We start from the raw sequence: 12,475 nt of genomic DNA, 5'->3' as shown, positions 1-12,475 counted from the left end.
CCCATGATAGGACCAGGTTTCCCCTCCCCCAAGTTTATACATAACAACTCTACAGTCACACAAACATGGAAAAAAAAAACTCAAGTAGTCCCATAAGAACTGCCAGCTAACAATAAAACACTGTATCGGCAGTATATTCCCCTCACTAACATCACCAATAAATGCACATAACACTCAGTAGATCCACACAGACAAAATCCAACTCACTACTCAGCATCTACAGGACAGGGGTTAGGAGTTGGGATAATGGTTAAGGTGTTTACCTCACAAACACAAAGTACAAAGTTTGATTTTTGCCTTTGACTGCCTAGGCTTACAATGGCCCACAAGGACAGCTAGACTAGTATGTATCTATAACTTCCTATAATAATATAATCTACAAACTACTCTCACGCAATAAATAGACACACTATTCAACAAAAAGCAAACTCAAGAAAAACAACAGTTGACATTCTAAGCTGTCATTACCTACCCCCAGAAACAGCAATTCCGTTCATAGGTTCCTAGGAAGTTACTAGGCTAATGGCCCTAGAGCCATTATAAGCCTTGTGATTTTTTATACTCCTTCTTCGTAACTTATGTCATGGCACTATAAGCCTTAAAATTATTTTCCCCGCAGGTCATTTAAAAAAAGAATAACCCCCAACATTTTCCTATCCAAAGTTGACATAGTTTTTGGTGTGGCCAGGTACTTTGCTCTGTGTACCTGAAATAGCATACCAGGTGAAATAAAGGACTCTTGTATCATTTGACAGTTCATATCAAGCTTCCATGTTCATCTGCACCTGCTGCCATTCTGTGTCTTTCTCCTACACCCAGCTGCATCCACAAAACCCAGACTAGATCAGTAAAATGCATGCAGCATGCACGAAAAGGTTTTATAAATATATGAATATATCTATCTATCTATCTATATATATCTATCTATCTATATATATATATATATATATATATATATATATATATATATATATATATATATAGCATTCTGCTTACATATCTGACCATATAACAAAACAGTTAGATTTTGTTTCAGTGCAAAGGATAATATGACTTCCATTTTGCATTTTAGAATACAACCTTGATCAGTATCAGAAGAACTCTTGAGGTCAGTATTTCTAAGCTTCAAATTGAGATTGAGGAAAGAATTCAAGAACTAAAGATTGTTGAAGAAAAGGCAAAGAAGGCTCTCGCTGAGGTAAAAAAAATTAACTTATTTCATCTGCTTTAATCACTTCAGAAAGTATAATGTTAATTAATTTAATGGATCATATTAAAGGCTACCGAATTGGCTGAACAACTGAAGACAGAACAGGAGTCCAAGTCTTATTTTGAGACAAGAAGCTTAACATTTGAGAAGACTGTGACTGAACTGAAGATCCGTATAACTGAGATCGAGGAGGCAGCATTCAAAGGAGAAAAGAAACGAGTCCAGAAACTGGAGAACAAGGTAAGTGACCCAGGTAATGTGTTTGATTTATAAATGTCACAAAGACTGGATTGTTATAACTTAATAATGCTGCTTTCTTTAGATTCTTGAACTTCAGACCGAACTTGAATTGGAAAGGAAACGCTCTGCTGAGGTTGTTAAAGGCATTCGAAAATATGAGAAACGAGTCAGGGAGCTGAGTTCTCAGGTATGAAATATCATCAATAGTAAGTTTCACAAAAAACTATTCAAACATGATTAATCTGAATTTAAAATCTCTAAATAACTAATTCCAGGCTGAGGAAGACAGACAAAATATTCAGAGACTCGAGGATCTGGTTATGAAACTGCAAATGAAAGTGCAGTCCTACAAGAGACAACGTGATGATTTGGTAAGCACTGTCTACATTTAACATGCAAACAGGTGATATGCAGGAACACATAAGATACTCTACATTACTATTACCTGGGAATATTAAATTAGATGTGCCTTATATGTGGGATCTTTTTATCTTTTTTACTGTGGATTCAGATACTGATAGACAGTCACTGAGCATTAACTCATTTCTTCCCAAAATATGTTGCATACAGTATTAATTAGACAAAAAAACATGATTACTTGTTTTAGGTGTGAGCCATGAGCACTGATCAGGTTAAATGCCATTCTTAATGGCAGCTGTATACAAGAAATACTTTTGAGAATTAAACCCATGTCTTTAAATGAAGCAATACAGAATCTGGAAGCATATAGAAACTGAATAGCTCACTGAACATGCCCGTTTTCCTCCTACGTGTTATTTTTTTCAGCAATTTTTTTATTGGTATGCTTGAATTAAAACTAAACCAGTAGAAATTAACATAAATGTTTCAACTAATATCTTTAAACATAGGCAGAACTATGCAGCATGGAGTTATGTACCACATTACATGGCTATCTGATTTATATCTAGGACATCCATTTATTTAGCTTTTCAGATGACTGCCTATACTTATCTTTGAGTGAACATTTATTTGGTAAAAGCTAAATCAAACAAAGAGAAACATCAGTAACTTTAAGGTGCAATTATGGGTATTTATATAAACAACTTTTACAAACAGATCTACTCTTGTTCACAGACCATCAAACTGCTCTAAAGTGTGTATGTATATATCTATCCTTCTGTCTGTCTGTGTATCTATCTGTCCATATTGTACAGCTAGGGATACCTCTAACAGAATTTCTGCAGGGTCTAACCTGAATACCTAAAAACAGCTTTGTTAAAGCTGCATTGTTACTCAGAAATGATGCATGATATTCATATACCCTAGTTCTAGTTGTGTATGCTCAGTGAGGCAATTTAAACTTTGCAGGCTGACTGTTCTGTAATTCAAAAGCAGTCTTAATACTCAGATATTTAATCCTTTGAGGGCATCATATATATATATATATATATATATATATATATATATATATATATATATATATATATGTATATATATATATTTATATATATATATATATATAGGTCTACCTCACATTATCGAACAACCAAATGTTTGACTTTCATATGGCTGAGACCATATGATCGAACATTTGAATGTTCAAAAATGTGAAAATAAAATAAAAAAACAAAACAAAAAAAAACTAAACATTGCTAGCAGAGGGGCAAGCCCCCTGCACCCCCACAACCCCTGGTATTTAAATATACCAACTCCAAGATCGCACTACATTGCATTAAAAGGAAACCTTTCCATTCCTCGCTTTATGGAGATCCCCATTCAGACCATTCATACTTTTAAAAGTTCGATCAGTGGTCTCAGCCGTATGAAAGTCGAGCTTTTAAAAGTTTGACCATCTGAAGGGGACCCATATATATATATATATATATATATATATATATATATATATATATATATATATATATATATATATATACACACACACACACACACACACACATATATATATATATATATATATATATATATATATATATATATATATATATATTGCAGTTCTCTGCCATCCCTGATATGTTATGATTTAGAAGAATAGCCTAAGCATTTTTGACAAGAAGTTGTAAACTTGACTGTCTCCAGATGTCATGTAGCAAGTTCCATAAATTCGGATATAGCTTTGCATGGTTGGCACACAGGAAATGTAAACTAGGGCTGTGTATGCATTCTTATTAACTGGTATATCATAAAGATCTCATCATTCTAAATGATTATCAGCAAGTGTCCAGCAACGATCTAGAGGATTAGAGTTAAATGGTTGCACTGGTGCAGGTAATCTTTATAGGTCAAGTACAGATTGAACTGGACCCTTTAGTGTAACCACTGCCAAAGATCATCATACTGCACCTGTATAAAGATAGCCAAGTTTTTTTTTCCTGGTTCATATAATCTTAATTTGCCATGGATAATTTCTTTCTACTGAAAGCAATTCTTAGTAAAGCCATTAGATTCATAGATATTACAAGGAAGAGACAGTCCATGGGCCATAATTACATTGCCCGTAGCCACCCTCCTACCTCCATGAGGAAGAAACAAGTTCTGCTCAAGATGAATACCCATCCAATCTTTAAGATTTACCTTAAAAGAAGCTAGGGTAGGATTACAATTTATATGTGACAACAGATTATTCCAGAGATGGGAAATCACTGAGCAATGAATCCTTCCCTTCATTGTGTCTTATTTATTTGTTGAAGGAGATTATAGTCTTAACTTAAAGTGTTTGGAAACCATTTGTTTTCTGGAGGTGTAGGAGATCAGGGAGGGTTGAGCTCTTAATAACATGGAGGGCTAAACATAAATTACATGTAGGAGTATGTAAGAATATAGGCACAGAGCTTCATGCCCACCCTGTTAATGGAGGGTATTTAGTACAGTGATATTTTTAGTTAGAAACCTCTGGGATCATTCTAGCTGTGTGATGTGTTTTGGGTTGATAATACTAAAAGGAGTATTATAAATGGTTTGATCATGGCTTAGCAAAGAGGACCTGATGAGATGCCTTTAGTTATTAAATGGGCTACCCTGAAGCAGCTTCTTACTGCTGTTGCTGCATAGTTTTCAAAAGATACAAAACTGTCTACCAAGATGCCAAGATCTGTAGCAACCATATCTGTCTGGAGTGCTGTAAAGTGCTGTCAAGACTTACTTACCAAAGATCCAAAGATTAAAATACTGCATTTCTTTGCATTTAATTTAAGCCCATTTCTATTACACCATTGATTTGTATGGTTTGCCATTAGTGTAGTAACATAGCATCAGATTCTGAGTTAACGACATCAACATTCATATTGCAGACATTGCAGATTGAGTTAGCCATAAGTCTAGGTTAGTGGTTTGAAGGTTTGAGAAGTAAAAGCTGAATAGAAATGGCTCAAGTACTGAACTCTAAGAAATGACACTAGTTATGTTTTTTTTTTATTTCTAACATGTCATCTACTACTTGTAACTACATGAGTTCTATATCTCAGCTAGTTTGCTAGCCATCCTACAATATAAGGGTCTACATTTAGGCATTTAAACTTATGTACAGTTTCAGCATAGGGAATAGCGTCAAATGCCTTAGCCAGATCATGAACTGCATGGTTACTCTACAGCTTCGGTGACTTTTTCAAGAAACTTACTAAATTAAGTAAACATGATTTCCCTTTGACAAAACCATATTGTTGTGAGTCTAGAGCAATAAGGCAGCAAGATCATTTTTCAGTCAGAGTTTATAAAATCAGATATATAGTATGTTCCTCGACTTTGCAAATTAGGATTTTTAGGCTGATGAGCCAATCCCGAGATTGTAAGTAAGACCACCCTTTATGGAGAGGCATAACAACAATAATTTTTTATGCATTGGAAACACAATATGTGACTTTGCTTACGTTGCACAGTTTCATAAAGGGTTGGAGAGGGTGTGTTGATTGATGTTGATTACACATCCGTATATGCTGTCAGTGCTCATAAGGTGGTATTTTTACCTCTACAGAGTTCAGTTAGGATATGTTCCATAATAATCTTGAGACGGTGGAAGTGTGTCAGGAATTTTTGGAACTTCAATAACTGTTTCTGAAATGAACTTGCCACTAAATTTATCTGAAAGTATGTAACCATATCTTTAGGACATGAGAGGTTAGTACCGTTATGAATTAATTTAGGGCATTGCTGAGTACTGTATCTAAGTTATCTTTGGCTTTGGATTATGTTTAATTCATGCTGCTTTTATTTTCCTTATGGTAACTTTCTCATTTTTGCTGATCTTTTTGATGAGTCTTTAATGTGGGCAGATTTGGTTTATTATAAGCTGTAATTAGCTTTTTTTCTTTATAGCTTTAATTAATGCTGTTATTCCACTACATTTGTTTATTTTACAGACATTCTTTGGCATAAGTGAGCAGAGATTGTGCCTGGAAATCTTGCAGCTGTATTTTGACAAGCCATCACATACGTTTTAATAGGGTTATCTTTTTAAAGGCCTTGAATTCAAATGTGTTTGCTGTGGTGGATTTAAGTGTCTTCAATGAGATTTCTGATTTGTAATCAGATTTGACCAGAGATGAGGAAACTTTAGGAGTAGTACAAGTACATATGATGTTAGTAAGGATCAGGGCAAGAAGATTTTCACTCCTAGTGGTCTGGTTAACTGTTCATAGAAGGGAGTTAGCATTTAATAAGTCTAGGAGTCTTTGATTGTACCCAACCTTTGTGGCATAAGTGCTGCTATTAATCACTGGATAGTTGAAAGCACCAATCAAAAGGTATTTTTATTTATGGATAGTTCAATAAGCACATATGGAAATATTTCATGGTCCTCCAGGGACATGAAAGGTGACCTACAGCAGGCTACATCAATTGGGATCATCCATTACCAAAAGTTTCAAAGATAGATGCTAGAAAACCAGATATAGTGGTCCAAGAAAAGAAGCCAAAAATAGTATTGATCATTGAAATCGCCACACCCAGTGACTATAGTATCCTGCGTACAGAAAGATACAAAGTTATAAAATATCAGGATTTGCAAGCAGAAATAAGAGCAATGTGGAAGAAGGATACCCAGATAGTTCCAATAGTAGTAGGAGCAATGGGTGTTATAAAAAAAGAGTCTACAGTCATACTTAGATATGTTACCAATACATGTAACTCCATATGAACTGCAGAAGGATTCATTACTGGACACATTGCGGGTACTGCGAAGAGCACTTTTGGCTGACATCAAAGAGTGAAACAATACTAATTTCATGAACTTTAATCGTACTTTGACTTAGGAATGGGGTCTATTCTCATCATATTAGAAACTCAAAAGAGTTGGAGAAATTAAAAAGGGACAGGCCATGTATGATTTGGTAATCTGTCTTGTATAGGGTAATTTCAAGTTCAACATCCTGTATATGGATTGTGGGGAATCTATATAGAGATAATTGGGTCTCTGGCAAATACTGATACTTTCCCACATTTCCCACCAGGTCTGAAATTGTGATATACATTGAAACCCAGTAAAGGGGAGTGATGTCTTTTCACTGAAAGCAAGTCTCTGTTACAATACTGATAGGGATGTATTCAAATTGCCCTACGACAGAAATGCATTGTTAAGACTTCTGGCATTGAGCAGAGTAACCTTGATGTGGTCTGGACTGGAATTTACTGCAAGCCTTTTTATCATATTGGGATGTCCAGAAAATTGACTTTGCCTAAAAAAAGGCACTTTGGGGGCAGCAAGCATTTTGGCCAGTATGCAGAATCTGCGAAATGAAAAGTGCCATTCTTGGTGAAGAAAGCTGGGCTACTGATACCTCATTCCTAGATGACTCATACTAGTCCCACTAGAATGACACCAGATACTTGGCCAATTGTTAAAGTCAATTATCTTCTGTTTGTATCTGGCCATCATTCCGGGTAAGAGTAGGATTCTGCTCAGGACCAGAGTCTTACCTACGTTTGACACATACTTAACAAGCTCCACTTTGTCTCTATGTATGTTTTTCCTGAGTTGAGGTTATTCACACCTACATGACCTGAGATTACCACCTGTTTTAAACTGCAAGCCAACAGTGCATATACTATAATGAACGATAAGATATAAATTGTGACACATGCCATAATCCCTAGAAATAAACTTAATCCATTTATAAGTATTATAAATAATATAATCTAATTTGCCTGTCCAGTACTTTCTCCAGTTCTTCACTCACCTTTTCCTACTTTCCTCAGTACATGCTTATATGCCATCAGATTATTTATCTTCACCATCTCTTGTCTCCAACACATCTGACCCTTCCACCATTTAACTATAAGCCTCTTTATCCAGCCTCACAGACACAATAACTGCACTTTCTCCTGCTCTCTCCAGCTATTTCCTAGGGTATGAACTTCCAAAATTTTGGAACTCACTTCTCATCCAGTCTTTCACATTTCTCTATAAAACTATTCCATAAATGTTTAACTGCCTAGCACTCCCAAAACATGCAAATTTCCTGCCTCCTTCTCCATATCTTCACTTTTCCCCTCTTCCACCTTATGATATATTTGTAACCGAACTGCGGTTCTGAATCATCTATGCAGCCATCTAATAAGTATACAGATCCCATTTAATAGGTACAGCTTTTAATTAATCATATCATATACTGATCCCATTTAATAGGTGCAGCTTTAATTTATTGTGTCTTATACTGATCCCATTTAATAGGTACAGCTTTTAATTTATTGTATATTCTCAACTCCTAATTCCATTCCTCTTCAGATGTAATTATACCCTCCACTGTTCCACACAGCCTTCTTAGTTTCTCTAGTCCCTTCAAATAAACTTACCTCTATTTTCCATATTTGCATTCTAGTTGTAATTCACTTTCTTTATGAGTACTAATGTCAATGACTTATTCCTGAATTGATACTATTATACTAACCAAGCTGTAACATTCAGTTTCAGTTGCATATGTTGTAGCTGTTGCCCTGCCTTCATGACTAATATTTCTTTCCATTCCTTTCAACTTGTAAATCTCTACCTGTATTCCTCCTCCTCCCCTATATATACACTGTATCATCTACCTTATTAACCCCTCTTCTCCTCTACCTCCTTCAATTTAGAGTTTAATAATGTAAAAATAACATTAGGGTTAGAAAATAAAACAGAATGCAATGTAATGTCTTTTAGGATGTTCCTTTAAAGTGAATATCTTTTGCTAGGTTGGTCTTTGATGTACCAGCTTATATCCACTGACACAGTACAGCAGATGGATTTCTCTGTGCAGCACACTCAAACTGCAACACTTAGATGTTCATATGAAATATGGACACAGTACTTCAGGATTTATGTGGACAGTGCTGGCAAAACACAACATGGGACGTGGACACACGCATCAGTTGGAATTATATGCACAATGTCAGCACAGCATGCAGTAAGGATACAGTACATCAGCAGGATTTATATGTACTGTGTTGGCAAAGGACAGCATGCGGTGTAATATAGTTTTGGCATTGTATTGCATGAGGTGTAGACACAGTGCACATGTTGGCACAGTATGTCAGCAGAATTTATATGTTAATATTGTACAGCACAGCATGCAGTGTGCACAGAGTATATTGGCATGATTTATATGTGCAGTGTCAGTACAGGGCAGCATGCAGTGTGGACAGAGTACATTATACTGATTTATATGTGTATTATTGACACAGCAGAGCATGCATTGTGGACACAGTGCATTTGTAGATTGGTACAAACAATGTTGGCATAACATAGTATGCAGTGATCACATAGTATCATACAACCCAGTGTGCAGTGCAGGATTTATATGTGAGTGTAAGTAAAGGACAGCATGCAGTGTAGACAAAGAACATGAGAAGGATTTACATGTGTATATTTGAGATATCACAATGTGCAGTGAGGACACAGTACACCAGCAGGATTTATATGTACAGTATATGGCATAAGACAGCATACAGTGTGGACAGAGTATGCCAGCATGACTTATGTGTGTAATATTGCACAGCACAACATGCAGTGAACTCACAAAACATTGTCAGGATGTATATGTGCAGTGTCAGTAAAGGATGGAGTGCAGTGTGGACAGACAACATGAGTAGAATTTATATGTGTAGTAATGACACAGCACAGCATGCAGCATGGATATAGTACATCAGCAGGATTTATATGTACAGTGTCAGTAAAGGACGAAGTGTAGTGTGGACAGACAACATGAGTAGAATTTATATGTGTAGTAATGACACAGCACAGCATGCAGCATGGATATAGTACATCAGCAGGATTTATATGTACAGTGTCAGTAAAGGACGAAGTGCAGTGTGGACAGACAACATGAGTAGAATTTATATGTGTAGTAATGACACAGCACAGCATGCAGCATGGATATAGTACATCAGCAGGATTTATATGTACAGTGTCAGTAAAGGACGAAGTGCAGTGCGGACAGACAACATGAGTAGAATTTATATGTGTAGTACTGACACAGCACAGCATGCAGTGTGGATATAGTACATCAGCAGGATTTGTAAGCACAGTATTAGCACAGCACTTTGTGTGAACAAACAAGATTTGGAAGTGGACTTGTGTTGTTAGTGAGCTGGTGGAAGTAAACAAGGACACAATACCTAATGCTGACCACACCTACTAAAAAGAATGAGGAATTAGGAAGTGCATAGCAGACACATGTGAAAGGGTGGTTCTACCACCAAAAGGGCACAGTATATTTGGCAGGGGGAAGAAATGATGGCATCATTACATAAAGCACCTTTATTTGCTGGAATAAAACCATATCCTTGATGACCCACCGAAAGCCTATTTATTGGAAAGTGAGTCACCGAAAGGCTATTTATTGGAAAGTGAGTTGACAACAGAGTAAGAGATGCTGTAGGTTTGCTTTTTGAGTCAAAAGGGGCAGGACATCCAACTCCCACACTTAATATATAATTTCTAAGACCTGTGTACCTTGAAACAAAGACAAAATCCTAATTGCAATGACCACTTTTGGTGGATGAAAATGTATGCTCTGTTATTATTTGAGCCCTTATCCACTTTGTTACTTGCAGGTTACTGACCAAATCGCTTTGAGGACATCTCTTGTCTGATTGTGCCACAGGGCCAGATTCATTAAAGCCTACACTAGGTGCACACTAAGTGTACATGATCTGTATTCAAGAACATCTGTACCACATTTTTTGTGCTTTCTAGTCACTTAGAAATATTACACTAAGTGTACATGTAGTCTACACTTTGTGGTGACCTTTATTAATTCCCCTCAATATTTAAGGCTGAAAGAAAATCAGTAGGAAAACTAAAATTAGAAGGAAAAAGGTGAGTTATGCTTGTGCTGTCTGCTCACTCAGAATGGTGTACACTTTGTGTACATTTGTGTAGGCTACTGAATAGTGTCTAACCAACCATTTTCACACTTTTGGAAGCCCTGGTAGGTGACAGTAGACCTAAAATGAACAATCAAGATGACTGTTTCCAAAAGGCAAACCAGTACTTGAATGTGTTAGGCAACTAATAACTAAAAACATACAAAGTAAAAATAAAGCTGGTTAACTTAAACAGAGACAGATGTCTTGATGCTGTTTACTGACAGAACTACAGTTATTTAGTGATTTTCTCTTAGCTGTAGCAATGCCCAGTACCTTCTTAGTCCAGTTTATGGTGTAAAGTTCAAAATGTACAATGCAAGGTACATTGTTCCTTAAGTGGAGTAAACTCAAAGTAAGAAGTGAAACAGAATTAGAGATTTACAGACACACACACACACACACACACACACACACACACACACACACACACACACACACACACACACACACACACACACACACACACACACACACACACACACACACACACACACACACACACACACACACACACACACACACACACACACACACACACACACACACACACACACAAGATGCTTTACCATATAAACAGCAATGCTTTAGTCTGAGTGCTTTATCAATTTAAAACTTCAGAATACAGGTTATGGAAAATCACATCTTGTATTCATTCATTCTTTTGTTGTGTGCTGAAGCTCTTTTCTTTACCTAGTAACAAGCTTAGATTAATACAGCAAAATACAGCTGGTGTTAGGTAAGGGTGAAACACAGGCTAGTAAATAAATAATAACATTTCACATATGTAATCTGTAATTAGAATTAAGTATGCTTGCATTTTTAAAGCTAATAGTTCAGAAACATATTACTGAACTGAATACACTGAAAGTAAATTATAACTCTATGAAAAAATGTTTCTTACAGGAGGAACGGCTGGATATTAGCCACACTAAATACCAGAAAGCTCAAAATGCATTAGAAGATGCAGAGGAACGTGTGCATGTTGCACAGTCAAAGGTCAGCAAACTTAACGTACAGTCCCATGTAATCACCACGAAGATAAGCATTAAGAAAGATCAGCATACGCATATCGAAGATGTAACTGAAGAAATCCATACCATGTAATACCATTACAATGAGAAATCTATGCCATATAATACATTACCATCATACAATGGTTATGGACAGTCTGTGTTTTCTTCAGAAAATAAAAAAGTTGAGAAATGTGTGTTGATTTTCCAGTGTCTTACTATCAAAATCAACCACTTTAATTGTAATAATATTAAGATTAGTTTGAAATGTCAATATTTTGAAGGCTGTGTCTACATTTACAAATATTTTTGAAAAAAAATAAAATGTCTTACTGTGTTTTTTATCAACTTCAAATTAGACTCAAGATACCTTCTGCTTATATTTACTGAATCCGGCCATGACAACATGGTTGCTACCTAAGCTTTATCTTGATTTCACCAAGTTTCTGCTCTCATAGAAGTCATAAACCTGCACAAAGCACCGGGAAACCAGCACTGTTGACAGTCCGTTTTTTGTATACAATAGAACACAGACACCAACCACAGACCAGAACAAGAATAACGTTGTAATAAAATTCCTTTTACGTTTTCGTCATCCAAACTTCATCAGATCAACTGTTCCCTCCAAAATGAACATTTATATAGCCCTTGTCAATTTAAATCATCCAATAAAGTAACAGTGTCAGTCATAATTAACCCT

The 12,475-nt window shown here is 36.0% G+C and overlaps 1 protein-coding gene across 3 annotated transcripts in view; it reads left to right on the top strand.

Moving 5' to 3' along the window:
- The window catches only part of LOC122799227 (myosin heavy chain, skeletal muscle, adult-like), a 446,467-nt gene extending 434,495 nt beyond the window's left edge, over positions 1-11,972 (top strand). For all 3 annotated transcript variants that reach the window (XM_044068147.1, XM_044068148.1, XM_044068149.1), the window contains 5 exons: positions 1,073-1,198; positions 1,280-1,450; positions 1,533-1,637; positions 1,726-1,821; positions 11,669-11,972. In XM_044068147.1, coding sequence (XP_043924082.1) covers positions 1,073-1,198; positions 1,280-1,450; positions 1,533-1,637; positions 1,726-1,821; positions 11,669-11,869 — 699 coding nt within the window. In that variant the 3' untranslated portion in view covers positions 11,870-11,972. The remainder of the gene's footprint in view (positions 1-1,072; positions 1,199-1,279; positions 1,451-1,532; positions 1,638-1,725; positions 1,822-11,668) is intronic.
- The last annotated feature ends 503 nt before the right edge of the window (positions 11,973-12,475 follow it).

This window comes from Protopterus annectens, chromosome 4.part0 (assembly GCF_019279795.1).
Source record: "Protopterus annectens isolate FY-2018-M chromosome 4.part0, PAN1.0, whole genome shotgun sequence".
Classification (NCBI taxonomy): Eukaryota; Metazoa; Chordata; order Ceratodontiformes; family Protopteridae; genus Protopterus; species Protopterus annectens.
Note: the sequence above shows the minus strand (reverse complement) of the source record. Positions and strands in the feature narration are given on the sequence as shown.